Below are 20836 nucleotides of genomic sequence, written 5' to 3'. Positions count from 1 at the left end.
ACTGAACTGGGCCTTCAAACCGTCACGGAGAGACGTGGGTGGAGGAGGGGCGGGGTTTGAAGGGGGCGTGGTGGAAGGAGGCGGGGCGGGGTGGAAGAGGGCGGGGCGGTGCAAGGGGGCGGGGTGTAAGGGGGCGGGGTGGGGGTGTAAGGGGCGGGGTGGACGGGGGGCAGGGTGGGCGGGGTGGGGAAATGCCCCTCGGTTTAAAAAAACGCCGCGTATTTCTATTGGTCGAGAGGCATGCACGTGACCCGCTTTATATTTCATGCAGTTCACATTCCTGGTTCTTTCGGTAAAGTCACGTAGATAGAAAATAAAAATTAAATAAAAAATGACTAAAATGAAACACAAAGCAAAAAACCCACGACGTTGAGCGGAAGAGAAACAAATCCCCCTCCCCCCACAATCCCGCCCACTTGGCGCTACCCAGAGTGCATTGCAGTGCCAGTGGCGTGTCCGTGAACACGTGGGGGATACGCCGTGAGTTGTTGCCATCATCAACACCATCATCATCATCAACAACACCACCATCATCATCAACATCACCATCATCATCAACACCATCCTCATCAACACCATCATCATCAACATCATCAACACCACCATCATCAACAACAACACCATCATCATCATAAACACCACCATCATTAACACCATCATCAACAACACCACCACCATCATCATCAACACCATCATCATCATCAACATCACCATCATCAACACCATCATCATCAACACCATCATCATCAACATCATCAACACCACCATCATCATCAACATCATCAACACCACCATCATCATCAACATCACCATCATCATCAACACCATCATCATCAACACCATCATCATCAACATCATCAACACCACCATCATCATCAACATCACCATCAACAACAACACCATCATCATAAACACCACCATCATTAACACCATCATCACCATCATCAACAACACCACCATCATCATCAACACCATCAACATCACCATCAACAACAACACCATCATCATAAACACCACCATCATCATCAACACCACCATCATCAACACCACCATCAACACCACCACCATCAACACCACCACCATCAACACCACCACCATCAACAAGACCATCATCATCAACACCACCAACATCATCAACACCATCAACAACACCACCAACATCATCAACACCATCAACAACACCACCACCATCAACACCACCATCAACAACACCACCATCATCACCATCATCAACACCACCACCAATACCATCATCATCATCGTCGTCGTCTCACGATCCGGGCCAAGTTCCCCCCTCCTCCTGCCCGGCCCCACCAAGGCGGCCCCACCAGCCCCTCTCGTCGCCCGTAGCCAGAGCCGGCGACCATGGCCACTTGGGCGGCCTGCATGGGCGTCAGGATGAGCTTGCTCTCCATGGCGGGCATCCGCTACGAGGGCATCCTCTGTGACATCAACACGGACGACTCCACCGTCGTCTTGGCGAAAGGTTACGCACTGGGGGGTGGGGGTGGGTGGTTCACGGGATGACTGTGGACACCGCGAAGCTGCGGGTTAGGGGTTTAATGAAGCTGCTTGAGTCGTCCTAACAGGCGACTCGCTCGGGCAGCAGCAGCAGCAGGAGGAGGAGGAGGAGGCCTTGGGACTGGGGAAAGTTTGCCAGGAGGAGGTGAACGTGTCGGCGACGTTGTCGCCTTCTGGACAGATTGGTGTGGGTGTCGTGGGGTCAATGTGTGGGGGGGGTATTAAAGAGGGGTTTGACCCTTTTCAGGGTAATCAAACAGGAGGTGTTAAGATGCTCAAACGACAAATAAGATAGTCTTTGGTTTTTTTCGGTAAAGTCACATAGGTGAAAAAAATCAATAAAATAAATGAAAAGAAATAAATGAAATCATGATTGTATTGGATTGCTGTATGTACTTTTGCGTTTTCAATTAACCTGGATTTGTAAGAGAGTCCTTAATCTCAGTGGGAATTGCCCAGAAATGTTTAAAATGACAGCCATTGATGCGTCACGTGGGGGTCAGACATTTGTGACGATGTGTGACGAGGGGCGGTGGGGAGTTGAGAAATGTGACGTCACATCAAAATTCGCAACTTTAAATATAGACAACACGTCCTACTTATCTTCTTGGTTATTTCGGTAAAGTCACGTAGAATGGAAATAAAATAATAAAAATAAAGCAATAACATTTCATTTTCAATAAAATTTTATTATGTTTTATTATTTACTTTATTTGATTTTTTAATAAAATGTTATTTTATTATGTTTTATTTTATTTCCATTCTACGTGACTTTACCGAAAGAACCAATAAGATGGATCCCTGCAGTCACGAAAGCTTTAAATCAAAACGTTCTACTTAATTAAATAGACTTTTTAATAAATGTTTTCACCTACAACATCAGAGTGCAGCGCCACATTAAATACGCGCTACAATGATAATAGTTTAAAGAGATTTGAAGCATGTTTTATATTTTTTTTTTGGGGGGGGGTGGCAAAAATCGTCCAAAATCGCGCGACGTCATTTATGGCCGGTGCCTCTAGCTGTACTGGGGCAAAGTTCTTCAACTCGTCACCCGCTTAATCACGAATGTTCTGAGGTTGTTCTTGCTGGTTCTGGGTCGCAGTGGTTTCAAGTATTTTTCAACGAAGGTTATTGGGTGCACAGCCGTTTCAATACGGGCACACATTGTTTCGTCCATCTGTTTGCGTTTCTCCCTTGGCAACGGGACCTCGTTGGCTAAACGTTGATGTTTATAAGGGCAGGGGGTGACCAATAAGGGTTTGAATCGATCTGTAACAATCTAGGGGCACTGATAAGGGGTTGACAGCTATGCCAACACGAACGCGCGATTAACCCCGTTGACCTGAAAAAGTTCGTGGTTTCGGTGCGTGCGCGTGTTCAAGTTTCAAGTTTCATTTATTAGGTATACCCCTGTGAGCCATGCGGCTCTTAAGTCGGGTGCAACCGCAACAAACAACATTTGAACACAGAACATCTTAAAGCGACGACGCGTAACAGAAACATTCTGGAATAAACCAGCAAATATTCCACACAAAAAAAAATTATTAAAACGCTGTGTGCAAAAATCAAGTGTTGAAGCCGGGTCGGTAGTCACAGGGCAATGAGACGCGGCTGGTCATAGACGGCGCGTGACCCGGCCAAAGAGCCCGGCGGTGCCACATAAGGGGCCGTCCATAAATGACGTCACGTGATTCTGAACGATTTTTTTGACCCCCCCCCGCCCTCAAATATGACGTCACAAAGCTCTGCCCCCTCACCCCTCACCCCCCCCCCCCGCCAAAATAAAACACGCTTCAAATCGCTTTAAACTATTGTTGTCATTGTAGTGCGTATTTAATGTGCCGCTGCACTCTGATCTTGTAGGAGAAAACATTAAAAAGTCTAATTAAGTGGAACGTGTTGTCTATATTTAAAGTTGCGCATTTTGATGTGACGTCACATTTATCAAACTCCCCCCCCCCCCCAGTCGTCACACATCGTCACAAATGTCTGACCCCCCCCCCCCCCCCAGGTGCGTGACGTCATTTCTGGACGGCCCCAAAACAGTTAATTTGGAAATGTTCCAGATTCATTTTTGCCTTCATTCACAGATTTGGGCCAACGGCACCTGTCGGGATTAAATTGGCACAATGGAGAACTTCTTCTTTGCGACGGTGATGATAGCGATTTGTGATGTTGATACCCATAAACATTCAATACCTGCAGGCATATGGCTAATGGATGACAGGCTATTGGTTTTAATACAGCTAAGACGTAATAAAATAAAATACATATAAAATAAATTTCATTTATATTTTATTTAAATAAAAATAAAATAAATTTCATTTTGAGTTTATGTTTTATTTTTATTATTTTATTATTTCCCTTCTATGTGACTTTACCGAAAGAAACCAGAATATTTAATACAGCTTGTTGCAGGAAATAAATGAATCTCAATTTTTGGCTTGCAGAGTTGAGAAATGTGTGCAGCTCGAAACCCCGCGAGCTAGATTTGATTCCTGGCTACAGACAACGTCGTCGGTGGTGGCTTTGTATCCCAACACATTCTGGGCTTCGCGTAGGTAGACTGCCTTCAAGTGAAGTTACCTGGTGCAGTGTGTAAGTGAAAAAGATGATTAAATCAGCACTGGGGAGGATGAAGGTAGCTGAACCAGCTAGAAACTATTTTAAAGAATTGTTTAGGTTGCGGGTAAGGCCCACTTACTATATCGCTCTTTCAGAAGCGACCTGCCCACAAATGGTAGGTAACGCAACGAAGTGGCTTAGCGCGTGGGAACGTTTAGCCGCCAAATACTCTAAACGGATTCACAGATTTGGGCCAACGGCACCTGTCGGGATTAAATTGGCACAATGGAGAACTTCTTCTTTGCGACAGTGATGATAGGGATTTGTGATGTTGATACCCATAAACATTCAATACCTGCAGGCATATGGCTTATGGATGATGGGCTATTGGTTTTAATACAGCTAAGACATAATAAAATAAAATACATATAAAATAAATTTCATTTTAATTTTATTTAAACAAAAATAAAATAAATTTCATTTTTATTTTATTATGTTTTATTTTTATTATTTCCCTTTTACGTGACTTTACTGAAAGAAACAAGAATATTTAATATAGCTTGTTACAGGAAATAAATGAATCTCAATTTTCGGCTTGCATGGCTTGCAGAGTTGAGAAATGTGTGCAGCTCGGAACCCCGCGAGCTAGATTTGATTCCTGGCTACAGACAACGTCGTCGGTGGTGGCCTTGTATCCCAACACATTCTGGTTTTCGCGTAGGTAGACTGCCTTCAAGTGAAGTTACCTGGTGTGGTGTGTAAGTAAAAAAGATGATTAAATCAGCACTGGGGAGGATGAAGGTAGCTGAACCAGCTAGAAACTATTTTAAAGAATTGTTTAAGTTGCGGGTAAGGCCCACTTACTATATCGCTCTTTCAGAAGCGACCTGCCCACAAATGGTAGGTAACGCAACGAAGTGGCTTATCGAAGGACCTGGAGGGGGGGGGGGGATCCGCTCGACCCATGGGAAGAGAAAACCTCGCTGACTCCAAATATACAGCAGGTGTTGTCAGGGTTGGGATGAAACGCATGACCTTCGATATATACCAGGCGAGGTAGTTAACTTCTCACCACAGTGGCGCCCAAAACCCACAACCACGCACCTGCTCCGACCTGCATAGGTGCTCTCGACCGTAACAACGCTTGACCAAACGGGTACGTGGAGGTCTGTACCGGCGGCGGGCGTCTTTGTGTGCGCGCAGTGTGCTTGCGCGGGACGGAGGGGCGCCCCGCCGACCGTCCCATTGCCCCTCGCGAGGAGGTCTTCGAACACATCGTCTTTCGCATCAGCGAGATCAAGGACTTGACCCCGTGCGAGTACATGCTGTCCGCTCTGCACCACGACGTGGCCATGGTGCAGGTGAGAGGTGCAGCCGCTCTTTACCATTAAACTATTTATTTATTGTACCATGTGAGGCCCACCGAGCTACTTAACTCTCTTTTCAGAAGCGACCCGGCCACAAATGATTTGCTCAACGAAGCGGCTTATCGCGTGGACATTTCGAGCAGCCAAATACTCCAAATGCTCGTCGGTTCTAAAACGTGGAGGTAGAAACTGGATGACCCAGAGAAATCCACGTGACCACGGGGGAGGACGTTGAAAACTCCAAAAATATGCAGGCGTCGGGGGTCTGGATCAAACCCCACGACCTATTGTACTCCAGGCGAGGTAGTTAACATCTTGCCACTGCAGCAGTGCCATGGTTTAGGGGAGCGGTGGCACAGTGGTTGATGCGCTCCACCACAAACCCGCCTACGACCCACCGGGGTTTGATTCCCACTTACGGCCAACGCCAGGTGACGATTATCTGAAACGGTCCCGGGCTTTTCCTGAGGTCTATCCAATGAGCACCTGGTGCGATGTATAAACATCGCCACTGGGGAGAAGGCGGTCGGGCGTGGGTCTGGCTTCCCCACCTCCTCCGTGTGCTTTGCCGGCCTCGTAGTTGCTCGCACTGCACTTGCCCCGAACGTCCGTTAAGCCTTTAAGGGACATCTTTGGCAACATGTTGACAAAATGTGGAAAAAAAGTCAACGCTGATCGGCCGCATTTCGGGCAAATTTTCCCTTCACGGCACTGGAATCGAGGAAGCCAGAGATGGTGGAGAATACGAGGTTGGAGACTGCACTTCACACTCGGGGGGCTTGATGAAAGTTGCATTTGAGAGTTACAATAGTTAGCTAACAGTGGTAGCTGTGGAGGGTTTTTACAGGTTGAGGAGGAGGAGATGGAAGAGGCTACCAAGATCCGAGCCCGGGTGCCAGCGTGCCAGTGGCTGAATTGCGCAACCCTTGGCACCTGATTGGCTCTCGGGTGATGACATCGCAATTATCCCTCCTCCTAAGACCGAAACGGGAGAATCTCTCATGGTAGCCTGATGGCTTACAGAGGTTCTCTGTAAGCCATCTGGCTACCATGAGAGATTCGTTCATGAGGCTATCCACATATACAAACACAGAGACAATTTCAACCGAGAGGAAGGAATTCTGGCTTAGCAATCATTGGAAGGATTTGATAAACCATTCCGGGTCTTAATTGATTGTTCACGCTTACGGTGGCTTTCAGACCGCATCCATCATTTTCGTCTCCCCCCTCCTCTTTTCCGAACATCTGAATAACTGCCAAATCGCTCTCCGTGGTGCTAACGTAAAAAAAAAACCCGCCACTTTTTAAAAAAAAATGTCTTGCGGTGGTTTTTACACCTGATGATGATTGCTTGTCTTGCAGTCGAAACGTCGTGAGAATTTTAAAGTTTTATATTTTTATTATTTTATTGTTTCCCTTCTACGTGGTGGTGACTTTACCGAAAGAACCAAGAAGGTGCATAAGAAGTTTGACATGCGTACGTCGTCCGTCGTGATTTGTTCTAATCGCTGCCTAACCCACCCTCACCCCCCGTCCAGTCCTCGCCGGGCACCCCGGGGGGGGCCGCCGCTCGCTGCCACACGTGCGGTATCGGAGCGGCGGCGAGCTGCCACTCCGCGCCGGGCACGCCGACCGGACCCCCCCGCGGTGCCACGGGCGGCCACCCGGGCCACGCGCGGCACGACGCCTGGGCCACAGCGGTCGGGCACCGTCCCTCCGTGCAGCCTGCGTACGGAGGAGCTGCGGGTACGGGAGGGGGGGGGTGCGGTGTGCGGTAAACATCGGCACTGCAGGGCTGCACCTTTGCCCTCTTAATGCCACGTGGTTTCCGTTGCCCAGTGGCCTTGCCTCGGGTCGTTTTCGCCTTTTGCTCGTTTAGAGGCAACTGCGTGATTTCAATGCGATCTTAATTGAACACAGTTGAGTGCAGCTATCTTCATAGAATGGGTGGGTGGGGAGCCAACCACCGATTTGGATATAATTTGCTCGTGATGTGGCTGAGAATCGAGTTATTTTTTGCGTCGTTGGGTTCGTAGTTGTGCGAGAGCCACTCTTCTACCACGAGATAATACAAATGTGGTGCTAAATGGGTTTTGTTGTTTGCAATAATGGCGTTTATCAAGAAAGCTGCTTTATTCAACGATCATTTGTGGCAAAGTGGCTTCTGAAAAAGTGCAAATATAGCTCGGTGTCTTGCCTGATAAAAAATAAAAACGTTTTAAAATTACCCCTCTTCCACAACTTAACCCAATTAAGATTTGCACCAACAAAATTTAATTGCGGCTTCAAGGTCCTGCACGATGCATTTCTCCATGGCGATGATGAACGAAGACTTTCTTTTTTAAAATCTGTGGTTTTGTGAGAAACGAGGTTGCCAGAGGCAACTTGCTATATTGATCTCAATGAGGTGCTGTCGTGGTGCTGAGGTTGTGGCCACCCTGTTCACTGGCTGGGTATTGAGAGATGAGGGGATTTCTGATCGGATCGCCACCTGCATCTCTTACCAAACACCTGATGCCCGATTTTGTAATGTCCAATGAGACGTCGTACGGAAATCTGATTGTTTTTTTGGGTTTTTTTCAACATTCTGGTTTGCCGAAACCACGTAAATTGGTGTGGTGCTCCAGGTGACAAATTTGATTTGTTGGGTGGCAGATGGTGTAGCAGAACATTGGGCATTGTAGAGCAGTACCCCAATTTACATTGGTGATGCGTTCCTGAAATGTGCGACGTAAATTGAAACATACCGTACATCAATAATATATTTTGTCATCGAAAGCACAGTACATGTCGTCATGCGCGCGACACCACAGGGTAGTTTACAGGGTAGGTGAAGCAAGAGGCGATGGGGATACGAGAAAGGATCGATGCTGTCACTGACGTAAATTGGGTTAGCGGTGTTCATAATAAAGCGACGACGTGAAAGGGGTGTAAGTTGTAAATTGATATTACTGTGTTACCCCACGATCGTCTCGCCCAGTGGTTCTTAACCCAGGGGTGCACGCACCCCTTGGGGGTTGCAAGATCCCCTTTCTGGGGATTTCTTTCAAAGGTATATCATCGAAATACAGATTGCGCGCGGGCCAAGTGCAACCGCTTTGTTTCATCAAACCCCTATGTCTGTTGACGTTGCACGTTGTTTGTGAACGATTGAGAACCAAAGGGGTTGCAAGGCTGCGGCAAAGGTTACAACAGCCACCGGTTTTAACGGAAACGTCGTGGATCCTCGTGCCGCCCGTGTTGGTGTAGCCGAGGCCTCCCTCTGCAGGCGGGAGGACGAGTCGTGAAGTCTGCCGTGGCTTGTGGACAATAGCCCCGGTGACCCTCGTTCCACCGTCTCGTTTATTAATGTTAACCCCCCCTCCCCCCCCCATGTAATGCCGCCCGACCCATAAACGTTGCGCGCAAACGCCCCTAACGACAAATGTGTGCTAATATTTTTATATTTTAAACCCGTGCGAAATAAGCATTTTTGACAAAATATATGAATGGTGGTGCTATGGCAATTCTAGATTTAAAGCTTTCGTGACTGCTAGGATCCATACTCTTTGGTTCTATTAGGTAAAGTCACCACGTAGATAAAAAATAAAATAACAAAAATCACGACGTTTCGGCCACAACACAAGCGGCCTTCATCAGGTGAAGGGACGAGACTGTCTGGAGGACAGCGCTGGAGTGTCCTCCAGACAGTCTCGTCCCTTCACCTGATGAAGGCCGCTTGTGTTGTGGCCGAAACATGATTTTTGTTATTTTATTTTTTACCTACGTGGCTATGGCAATTGGTTTCATCAAGAGCAAATGAAAGCGGAGTTTCCGTTTCGAAAATGTCAGAGACGCAAACGGGGTGGTCGGCAAACGCTGCGCTTGGCCGCCGAGTGATCTGTGCGGTTTTGACGGCCTCGCTCGAAGCGACGTAATAATGGCACGCTCGGCTACACTAGGATTTGTGTGCGGTGAGCCCCTCTGCCTGGTGACAACACAAACGTGTGACCTGCAGTCGTGAGGAACGATAGGGGGGGAGGGGTTGTGGTGGTAATGATGATGACACTGACACCACGATGGGTGATGGAGGGCTATGGCACTTGTGTCTTGCCCACACAGCTGTTGTAGAACGCCCCCCCCCGCCCCATAATACCAACAGCCGCCTTTCGCCACTAAGTGACGGTGACGTCACCACGGCGCCCGTGCCAGATGAAGTGTCGCCGGTCGTTGCCGGGAGGCACCGGGAGGGTCCCACGTGGCCCCCCCCCGACGGGCTGATGAACCGAGACGACCGGTGGGTGCGCGCCGGCTGTGCCCATCGCCCACAGGTGCGGCAGCGCCCACGGCCGGCGCGGCCGCTGCGCGCGTCAACGCCACGCCGCAGCAGCCGGCGAGGAAGAGCGGCACAGTGGAGCGGGGGGTGCAGACGGCGCCCCGGCGGCGGCGGCGGTGGCGGAGGGCCCCCGTGAAGCAGATTGCAGGTACGGCTACGGGTGGTGTGGGTGGTGTTCGCCCTCCCCACCCGCCACCCCCCCATGCCGTCATTCATCTTTTCATCAAATTTGTAAGTTCGTTTTGAAGCAACGTGTCCCAATTTACAGTCGGCGTCTCGTACCGACGGAGACTAATTAATGCGTTTGCGTATTGAAGGCTCGCCGTGCACAGCTTCTGTGGGCGCATTCGTCGTGGGGCTTTGTAAATCGCGGTGGGAAGGCAAAAACCCCTTGCCGCTTTTATCACTGACGTTGCCTCAAAGGCGACGCGGTGCATTAGCCTGGACTTTGGCAATGGCCTTTTGAACATGTGCAGAGGGCGGAGAGAATAACAGATTCTTGGCCGCTGGTGCCGACCTGAATACCGGGCAGCCGGTGCGCTATTTTTTTATGGTCGTGAATATTTACCCAGGAAACCTGGGTCGAAAGTAAGAGACTCACATTTGTCCATGAGGGTCCAGCAAAAGTGTTTTTCTTTGCAGCAGGGTGTACTCATTGATGCATTATTCCAATGGAGAAAGTTTGCAGGAAATGTTTCACATTTGGGGAGAACATGCAAACTTCCAAGTATACAGCAGGGGGTCGGGATAGAACCCACGAGCTCTTGCGTACCAGGCTAGGTAGTTAACATCTCACCACCGCCACCACCGCGGCGTTGGTGGATCACAAACCGAGCTGCCGTTTATTTTTCTCTCCCCGCAGGCTCGAGCCGCCATGGGCGCCCCCAGAAGGCACAGGCCCTGAACCTGGGCGATGAGTTTCAGGCGGAGTTTGACTTTGAGAGCAGCAACGCGCAGCTGGACCGCGAGGAGCTGGACAAGGAGTTCCAGAACAACAAGGCCAAGCAAGGAGAAGGTGGTGGACCTTTTTTTTTTAAAGGAGCACTTTGAGGGACCCGGTTTCACACCACCACCACTCCTGTGGGATGTCTCCTTTTAGAATCAGAATATTTATTTGTCCACTGGGGGATTTCGATGCGCTACAAAGGTTTTTTTGTCCACAGATGTTCAGTAGGGGCGGGTCAGAATGTAACAACATACAATACAAAAACACGATGGGAGTGCACAGTCTATAGGTCAAGTGAACAAATCGCTTGAAAAAATAAAAATCAACTAATCTTGTCTTACCAGGTAAAGATCACTGAGCTATTCGCTTTTTCAGAAGTGACCTGGGCACAAATGATAGCTCAATGAAGTAGCTTATGTGGACATTTATATTAGGCCCTTTTTTTCATACGAGTTAGAGTAATCGTGAGGAATGATAACTTGAGAAACTCTCCGCATGTGACAGCCTTTAGTAAGCTTGGCTGTCACTGCACTTGTGGGTGAGGGCCTCGCATCACTCTGGTCAGGTGTGGGTTGCAGAAAGAGTGGAGCTTGGATAATGTAAAGCATGGATGTGCAGTGCAACAGTGGATTTGTCTTACACCGCCTCTCTTGTGCCAACAAATTATTAGGCGGCTGTGGGGGGGGGGGGGCTACCTTGCCTCGTGGGTTTCACCAAAACCCTGACCATTGTATATTTGGAGTTTGCATGCGTCTCTCTCCCCGTGGTAGTGTGGATTTTTCTCTGGGTCGGTTGAACATGTAGGCTTTTGCGACCAATTTCATCCATGATAGATTTTTTTTGGGTTGGATCACGATCTAACCCAAAAAAACCTGTTTTCTCTGAGTCATCCGGTTTTTCCCTCCACATTTTAGAATCAACGTGCACTTATTGGAGTTTACCTGCCAGAAATTTTCATGTAATAAGCCACTTCGTTGAGCTATCATTTGTGGCCAGGTCTCTTCTGAAAAAGAGCCATATAGCTTGATGGGCCTGAAATATAATGCAAAGTTTATGGTCGTATTGTTTTAGCCCTGACTCGCATTGGTGAATGGTTGTATTTTAACAAATGGTAAAAAATTTTGGAGAATCCCCTGTACTAAATGTTGGTCCCTTTAGGACCATGATGCACTTTTGACAATTTTTGTTCACGAGGAGCAATCTTCACGAGCGTCCATCACGGTGGCCTGTTGCCACTGCTGCCACGGCGTCTTCTGTTGAAAAGTTTGGTTCAACAAATCTGTACCGTCGCCCCCCTCTAGTGGCTCACCTCAGCCATCGCCATGAGGGAGACGAAGGTGGCCGGGCATGGTGCTAGGCCCACCCATGCCTTCGTGTGCCGTGCCGGCCTCGGGGTGCCACTCACTAAGAGCACTTGCCCCGATAGTCTGAAGCGAAACGGGGTGGGGATCTTTGTCTTTAATTGTCCAGGCCATCCCTTAATTAGTTTCTGACATTGACGTCTCCCTTTGTGCTGCAGACATGCAGAGGGGTCCCAGCAGGAGCTCTGCCGTGTTTCCTGACAAATGCTTCTATGACAAAACAAGATGCTTCTTTGACAACATTTCCAAAGATGGCGGCAGGTAATGGCATTTCTGCCACTTGTGATTTTTAATTGGGTCTCCTTGCTCATCGCGGGGTTGATGGTCTCGGACGGGCAGTGGTGGCGGCACACCTTTATATACAGCGCCTGGAGGAGGCAACGGGTTGGTGGTTCACAATCTTCTGCCATGTGCACCGACTTGCCAGGAGGTAGCAGTACAGCATGTTGATTCATCTCCATCTGTACGGAGATGGGGTTGCTGTTCCCCCCCATTCACTCTCCCACCTTTGCACGTGTGGGTTTTCTTTGGTTTCGTCCCTCGTGTAATAAAAACTCACAAATGGAGTTGGCCTAACCATCCTAATATAGGATGACAGATCTCGGGCAATTGTTGGTGCCGTTGCTGGCTGCCTTCTCACTCGTATGCGGTTGACTACGCCTCCTGAATATCTGGAAACTTTGGGGCGTTGCAAATGTGTGACGTTAACTTTAATTACTCTGTGCAGAAAATGCACGCTGCGTGAATTGCGGTGTTGCGCTTGATTCGGGAAAAAATCCTAGCTCGAAAATAAGAGGAAGAACCGTGTAATTATTTGACTGGGCACGAGGCGAACATTTCTCTAAAACGCAGGATGGTGTGGAACCGTGCAGGGAACCTCTAATGTAGGGTTTAGCGTTCACTCGAGCAATTCTGTAGTACCGTGATCTATCGTCATCCACAGGCCACTCTTCAACATGGTGTGGGGTGAGCCACTGCTCGGAGCGTCAGACAGAGTCGTTGTCGCGTAACAACAAAACTATTCGCGGTGCAAATCTAGTGGCTGCTCTGATTTATAATACTGCGGGCGCATTAACCGTAGGGATGTACGCCTGCTGCTTGGCAGGGAACATTCAAAGAATCCCGTGACGTGTTTTACAAGTGGCAGCCATTTTTCGTGTGCCGGTGTAAAAACTGCGATATTTGCCAAAATGAAAATGAGTGACTTACTGTGGCCCTTCTGCCAGTAGTAGTGGCACGAGCAAGAAGTTGTGGCACTGCATCTTTATCTCCTCCCTCCACCTCCAATACCAACACGCGCCATTCACTGCTCGGTGAAGGTACACGTGGAATGTCGAAGGCTCGCTGACGGGAGGTCATGGGACAGACCCCAGGTGGCCATGGATAGACTGAGATGACTGGCAAGATGCACCAGCTGTGCTCACAACCCCCGCCACCCCCTTCCTTCCATCTTGTAAGGAACTGCCGCGTGACGTTGGCGGAGGAGCAGCGCTTGAACATGCAGACGTTCGGGGAGAACCTCCCGGCCGCGCGCAATCGCCGCTTCTGGCAGAGTTGGGGCCACGCGTCCTGGCTCAACCGCCGGACCCTGTGGGGTGGGGACGGGCGGCCGGGCATGTCCAAAGCAGGGGTGCGGTCTCCTCTGCTGGCCAAGGTGCAGGCCTAGACAGATGATGATGATGAGGATGAGGAGGAGGAGCACGTGCAGGTAAGGGCAGCTCCCGCTCCTGCACTCCCGTTAAGCTGCAAAACAAAAATATCGAGAATCTGCTCGTGCCTCCCTGAGGAAGTCACGTGACTTGTGTGGCCATCCCTGCTGAATCCCTTACCCTCTGCCCCCAAACCCCCCCCCCCCCTGTGAAAATACCCTGCTCCGTGGAGGATGATAGAGAGACCCTTTTAAGGTATTGTCTCTGATCCCATTTTTCCATTTGTCTCCTCTACCCCTTTCTATTCCTCTTCCCATTCATTACGTCCTTGACTCTACTCGCCTTCTCGTGGTTGTAGCCATGGGTACTCTTCTAGATTTAAAGCTTTCGTGACTGCAAGGATCCATACTCTTTGGTTCTATTCGGTAAAGTCACGTAGGTAAAAAATAAAACAACAAAAATCACGACGTTTCGGCCACAACACAAGCGGCTTTCATCGGGTGAAGGGATCAGGCTGTCTCGAGGACAGCGCTGGGGTGAAACACAGCCACGCTCAGACCGCGACCTTTAAGCTGTGTGCGAGGAAACAAGGTGCCTTGACAAAGGAATTAGCATAAAAATTAGCATTTGATTGGCCGACTTAGCATAGAGGTGGTGTACGTGCGGGTGAACATGCCGTTTGGCGGGGGGGGGGGGGGGGGGGGAGTTTACCTATTGATGGTGTGAAAGGGGAATTTTTAAGAGCTGCGAAAGTTTGGGGTACCACTACTTGAAAAATATACTGTACCATTGAAAATTAGTTTAATGTTTAGTTCGATTTCGAACATCTTTCCAATGGTTGCTTAATTTGAAACCATCTTCTCGGTGAAGGGATCAGGCTGTCTCGAGGACAGCGCTGGAGTGACTTTACCGAATAGAACCAAAGAGTATGGGTACACTACCGCATTTGCTCACATAATATAATTTGCGTATTATATCGTGAACAACTTCTCAATCATCATTTATATAAAATCTTAAACATGACTAGATTTTTTTATCGATCAATCGCATGCCAAATTTAATGCTTTTGTACGATCTGACCTGCTGGAGGGCTACATGTGTAGTGGCCTTATTGATGTCGGAGACTGTTTACTTGAGGCAACACATATTTATTACAGACACTTCTGTTACAGTTGCGAGTCTTATACTTGAAGAGGTAACGGCCTCTTCACCCGTACTTTATAGAGGGAAACGTTCCCCGAGCTTTAGCCCACGCTAGCTCCCTGGTTCCCTCTATCCTGTTCCTCTCCCGGGAGGCTATCTGACCTGGCCCAGCTTCGGCGCAGGTCCCGATCACCAGCCATACGAGTCCGGCCCTCAGAGGGACATCGGCCGTCGCGGCTCCGGTGTCGCACCCTGGCTTGCTTTGCCCGGCCCTCAGAAGGTCAGCGAATCAAAGGAGTTCCAGGGTCTGGCTAGTCAATCTTCGTTCTTCACTGGCTCTTCATCTTGCTTGAGTTGAACTGCCTCTCAGCTCCCCGGGTCCCACCTTTTATACTGTCTCTCACTGAGGGGCGGGGCTGGGAGTGATCACAGCATCCCCCACAGCCCCCCAGGGTGGTGACCGTAGCGGACGTGTTTGTGGCCACCGTTATACAACCGCGTGTCACCCTCCCGTAACACCTCTACACGTGTTTGGAAGATCAAGAGGTACAAGAATGGTTATGGCCAAGATTGGTACAGGTTTTCTTCAAGTGTCAGAATGTCCTCTTGACGATTCTATTTGGATGCCACGGTGGCTAGGAGATGTTAACTCACTTTGCCTGGTATGCAGCAGGAGGTCTGGGGTTCCATCCCAACCCCGACGCCTGCTGCATATTTGGAGTTTGCAAGTTCTCCCCGTGGTCATGTGGATTTTTCTCCGGGTCCTCTGTTTTTTTTTCCCTCCCACGTTTTTAAAAGCATGCGTTTTAGAGTATTTTGCTGCTATAAATGTCTACACGATAAGCCACTTCGTTGAGCTATCCATTTGTGGTGGCTGTCTCGGCCTCACTACGCTGCGTTGCATCACTGTCCGAGTAGTAAACCTTCAGAGCCAGGGTGACCATCCGACTCCAACGTATTTAACGAATAGAACGACATAAAACTCATGGGAAAACACAGCACAAAATAGAGCATCTGTTAATACTTGCAATATCAATATAATTAATTAACACTGCAGCATCATAACATTGTCTTGGACAACATGAATCTCAATCATAGGTCCTGGATGGACCAGGTACCTACATTAGCACTGAATAGCTCTACAACAAGAGAATACGCTACTATGTTCAATAAGGTCACTTTGTGTAATCACCATACTGCAGCCCAAATGTACAGCGCTGCTGCACATAACACTGAACTGTAGACGAGATACATCTTCATCCTTGCTCTCAAGAATGCATTAAAGTTACATGGGCACAAGTCTGGCTCGACTTATCTAATTACAAACAACTATTCACAATAATGCAAGTGGCAGGCTTCGTTGTTAACCAGGCCTCCATATTTATCGTAACAATTTAACAGCATTATAAAGGCATTTACAGCATTATAACGGCAATCCTAACATAACAGGAGTCCCAGTAATTATAAGAACACGAGGGGGTTTGGTGGCCAGCAGCACGCCCTGCCGCCTTTATCTCCCCAGTGGCGATGTTGACACCCAAGCAGTTACTCGTTTGGTGGCCGTGAGCGGGAATCGAACTCGGGTCGCCGGGTTCGTAGCGCAGCGTAGCGCTAACCACTACACTACAATGCGTTACGCTTCCACATGCGAGGGTCACGTGACAGATTTGACGCCACAGCTCACTTGCCGTGCAAAAAATATATGCATTATTGAGCTCCCCTCCCCCCTAAAAAAAAAAAGTGTATTTTTTATCATTTTTGCGTGGTGTACAGTCTGGTAAGTACCCACATGGCCCATTTCCAGTTGGTTGCAAGTCGGGAAGTACGCTAAACATTTTGAACAGGCACAAATTCACAACTTTGCCTTTTATATATATGGAGATAAACGAACTTGCAGACAATGATTCTTAAATTCCCACAATGAGCAGATGCTCCCGTATTCGCTGAGATGCTAATTGTGCCTCCATTTTGTACTCTTTGTAATGACTGACACCCCTGCCTTGCCTCGTCGCTTCGAGACCCTTAACGCGTCACTTCCAGGTCACATGACCAAACTCGACACCATCATATCAGGAAGTTCCTGTGTAAACACAGCCCCATATCTGCCGTGGGGCAGAACAGTGGCCATGTCTCTCCGGAAAGAGCGCTGCATAGCTCCGTGGGCCTTACCTGGTAAAATACAAATGTAGAGTAGTTTCTTTCAAATGGAGTTGGTTGGCAACGCTCTCGTGCCCAATTTTAGAGATTGACGAAGGGAATTGGATGGTTTGGAGAGGCACCTTGTCACCAAATCTTGGCCTAAATCGGGACCACGCAAACCAAATTCTCCAAATGAGAATGGAGCCCTTTGTGGGGTCGACGATGATCTGTTGGTTTTGCTTCTTGATGTCGGCAATGCTTGCTTTTGTTGTTGCAGGTTGCAGAGAACTTCCTCCCAGAGTGTACAAATATTGGGGGTTTGCTTGATTTAAAAAGTTAAAATTTGTTGGGTCTGAAGAAACGTTACGTAGAGGGGTAGTGCAAGGACTGTATGTGGGTTGTGTTAATTGATATGCGATTCTTTTAATGTCTATGGTGTGTAAATAAGATACACACCTCGTTTAGTTGAACACTTTACACATTTATAATTGTAAGTATAGTTTTAAACTTTAGTCTAATGGGTGTGGTAAAACATTTCTGTAAAGTCGGACTTAACTTTAAAGCTTTAATTGTCTCCTAAAATTGGTTATTTTGTGCGACCGGTCTTAAGCTGTAATGAGCATGGACATGACAATTGAATTGAGTTGTGTTTGTATTTCACAAGGCAGCATTAAATGTTGCTGAATTTATATCGGTGCATTCGCTGTGGTGAAATGGCCGGCAAATAATTAAGTTGGCCAACTGTTAGCTTTACAACATTGCTTCGTTGAATTTTTACTGCATTGCTTTATATTCCTGTAAACTTTGTCCGTAATGTAGTACAATGCATGGCTTTAACAGGATCAGGGATGGTGGGAGGGGGGGGGTTGCTGTATTTGAAAAAAGTAAAGTGCATTTCAATAAATTGAGGCATCTGTTCCAGCTTGAGGGCCGATTTTGAAAATTGAATCTGTGCTTGGTATGTTATGCAGCGTGGTGTGGCAGCCCAGCCCCAGCCTGCCAAGGTGCCACCTCGGCCGGCTGGGCAATCTAGGCGAGGCCGGGGGCTCTGCACGAGACTAGGCCTCACCACGGTACTCTGAGTAAGAAGTTAACTGCAATAGAGTCGGTATATACTACTGTTGAGTCGGTAGATACTGCTGCAGAGTAGATGCTACTTTAGAGTAATTAAATACTGTTATAGAGTAAGCAGACACTGCTATAGTCAGCTGATAATACTATAGTCAATAGATATGACTATCGATTCCATAGATACTGTGGTGCCACAGCAACGGAGCAACTCCGCCGGCGCCACCATCCCCTCGCACCCCTCCACACGAACGTACGCACACTCCCACTAAACACACACACACTCACGTAGGGTCTCGAAGGGGGGTGCCTGGCCCACGGGCTTTCATCCGAAGGGCCCCTAGCAGGGATGTCCCCCGGTTTCCCGTTGCCAGGAGATTGGCTGACCCCCCCCCCCCCCAGGCCGGATTACACGGCGGCCCCCCCTAAAATCAGCTTTAAAAAGTCGCAGGGGCGCATAGTGCTTTACAGGCTGGCCGCAATGAAGCGCACGCAACACGGGAGATGGGGCCTCGAGGGCAGAACACTCCGCTGGCAGCGCAGACGTGGAGGTGGGAGGGAAGTTCCTAGCCACGCCGCGGGGTGGGGAGGACCGGGTGGGGAGGACCGGGTGGGGAGGAGGGGTGCGTAGACAATGGGTCAAGGCGCAACGGAAAGTCACGCTCCAGGTAAGGGCGGGAACATCGGTTTAAAATCGAAATGTAGGCGCTCGATTGGTCTGCGCAGGATAACACCACGTGACCCTGGATCTTCGGATTCCCAGGGCGTCAAAGGGAGGGAGGTGAAAAAACGTTCAGGTGGTTCTCCTCCAGCCATCCAGCCACCCCAGTCTGATTCCCGGCCGCTCGCGGCGTCCGAGGGACGCTGGCGAGCGCCGCTATGACTCGACCCCAGGCGGAGACCTCTTGGATCATCGTCCCTCCGACTCCCGCAGCTTCCGTGCGACACCGTGAGTGCATCTGCGAGTTGAGAAGTAGAGTTTTGGGGGTACACCCAGGGATTGAATAGGGATAGGCTACACGCTGCTCGTGGAATATTTACTACTGGGCCGCACAGGGTTTTCTTTAGACGCGTCATTAATAAACTTCAGTTCAGAAGATCGGTGCGGTGCGATTTCTGTGTGCGCGTGTGGGCGAACTTCGGCGTGGTGTCTGTGAATTTTAGTGGAGCGACTGCGTGCGGGGCCGGGGTCCGTGAGAGAGCGAGCGCGGGGCTGCAGTGTGTCGGCCCGGGGTTGGTGTGTGAGGTGCGCATCTGTAGTGGATTCGAATTAGGTGCACACACAACTTCCTGGGAGGCAACACTTATTTATTAATGAACACAACAGTTAGCTCTTACATTACGCATAGGGTGGTGACCACCGACTTACTCTAGCTAACACACACTTCTCAGATACCCTAGGGAGGTACAGCCTCCTGTCTTGGCGGGACTTACACGTCTACCGCTATCCTAGAGTCCGCCGGCTGGGACCTACACACGGATCTCTTCTTGGCGTCTTCACGATGCATCTTCATTCTTGATACGGGCAGCCTCGAACCTCGTGAGGAGGCTGCTTATATGGGCCTCGGCGTGCCCGGGCTCCGCCCCGGCCACGCCTCCCTTCGAGAACCCTCTCGAAGCCCCCCCCCCCCCCACTTGCTGTCCACATGCCCCCCGAGGTGCCCTCTAGGCCCCCGGCCCCCACTGGGGTCCAGTCACGTGTCCAGCTGGGGTCACAGAGAGGGCCACGACCTCACACCACCCTCGTGGCCTCCCGAGTCCAGAACCGGCCCTAACGTCATTCCCGCCTCCAGCCGGGATGACGTCATGTGTGTGTGTAGACCGGCGTGGTAGGGACGCTCCCCCGCATAGTGACGTCACACGTGTGCGTGTGTACGCAGTAGTGATGCTACCATCACTACAGATCTATTACCGTCTATACGACCGCCACTGGTTACACGGGGTACCGCGCGGTGTGTGTGTGTGTGTAGAAGACGCGCGTCTGCAGCGCAGCGTGAGTGATTAAGGTGGGGTTCGGGGTGCGCTAAATCCACTCCACCGCCGTGCGCGTAGATCGCCATCTCTACGACCCGCTACGGTTTACGCGAGGGTTTCGCGTGGTGTGTGAGACGCGCGTCTGCAGCGCCGTGCGAGTGATTTGAGCGCGTGAGGCACTCCGTGTACTGCAGCACACGGAGCGGCCGTGCTCGCGTTAACGGTGAGGCGTGCCCCATAGCCTGGTCCCAGCCATTCCTTTCCCGCTTGCATTAGCACCTGTGCACAGCGGATTAAGGCTTATCCACGGTGGGGGGGGGGGGGGTGTGCATATTTGTAGTGTTCGATTTCACTCGGACAACTTTTGTCTTTCTTCGAACACCGCTTTATTTACAACTCTCCACGTGTCCTCAATACTCCACAGTATCCATCTCGCCACGGCTCGCTCGCCACCTTTGTCTCTCCACTCCCCACGATTACTGCGCTTACTCCACCGCTAACTTCTTCGTCTCCGCTCTCCGCTATCACCGTCACGATGCTCTCTCCACTGATAACTTCTTTGCCTCTGCTCTCCGCTATCACCGTCACTATGCTCTCTCCACTGCTAACTGCTTCATCTCTATTCACTGCTATCACCGTTAAACCCGCTACCACCCGACACAGCCAACTAATAAGGTGAAACACCGTCGTACACGAATCCCTTAGTGATGGTCACATTAAAATAATATCAGAACGTTTATTTTGTTTGCCACCTTTGCTGTTGTTTTCCCTTATTTCACGCCGTT

At 49.6% G+C, this 20836-nt stretch overlaps 1 protein-coding gene across 2 annotated transcripts; it reads left to right on the top strand.

Moving 5' to 3' along the window:
• Positions 1 to 404: 404 nt before the first annotated feature.
• Positions 405 to 17941, top strand: LOC142915880 (protein LSM14 homolog B-like). Of its 2 annotated transcripts, XM_076061514.1 has the most exons (9): positions 405 to 480; positions 1319 to 1501; positions 5293 to 5450; positions 6995 to 7202; positions 9767 to 9919; positions 10634 to 10786; positions 12237 to 12339; positions 13537 to 13786; positions 17287 to 17941. In XM_076061514.1, the coding sequence occupies exons 2-8, from the start codon at positions 1366 to 1368 to the stop codon at positions 13742 to 13744; spliced, it is 1119 nt and encodes a 372-aa protein (XP_075917629.1). In that variant the 5' UTR covers positions 405 to 480; positions 1319 to 1365; the 3' UTR covers positions 13745 to 13786; positions 17287 to 17941. The 2 variants fall into 2 exon arrangements, with proteins under 2 accessions (XP_075917629.1, XP_075917630.1); XM_076061515.1 differs by lacking the exon at positions 405 to 480 and having other exon boundaries at positions 1275 to 1486.
• The last annotated feature ends 2895 nt before the right edge of the window (positions 17942 to 20836 follow it).

The sequence above is a fragment of the Petromyzon marinus genome, unplaced genomic scaffold (assembly GCF_048934315.1).
Source record: "Petromyzon marinus isolate PM22_M1 ecotype Great Lakes invasive population unplaced genomic scaffold, UKy_Petmar_22M1.pri1.0 PM_G_Scaffold_36, whole genome shotgun sequence".
Classification (NCBI taxonomy): Eukaryota; Metazoa; Chordata; class Hyperoartia; order Petromyzontiformes; family Petromyzontidae; genus Petromyzon; species Petromyzon marinus.
This window is presented reverse-complemented; position numbering and strand designations above follow the sequence as displayed.

What these genes read in the sequence shown, in the direction of transcription:
- LOC142915880 (XM_076061514.1), top strand. Translation starts at nt 1,366, where the DNA reads ATGGCCACTTGGGCGGCCTGCATGGGCGTCAGGATGAGCTTGCTCTCC. An exon ending in TGCGTACGGAGGAGCTGCGG is followed by an intron (nt 7,203 to 9,766) that starts GTACGGGAGGGG and finishes CATCGCCCACAG; the next exon opens with GTGCGGCAGCGCCCACGGCC. An exon ending in CAAGGCCAAGCAAGGAGAAG is followed by an intron (nt 10,787 to 12,236) that starts GTGGTGGACCTT and finishes TTTGTGCTGCAG; the next exon opens with ACATGCAGAGGGGTCCCAGC.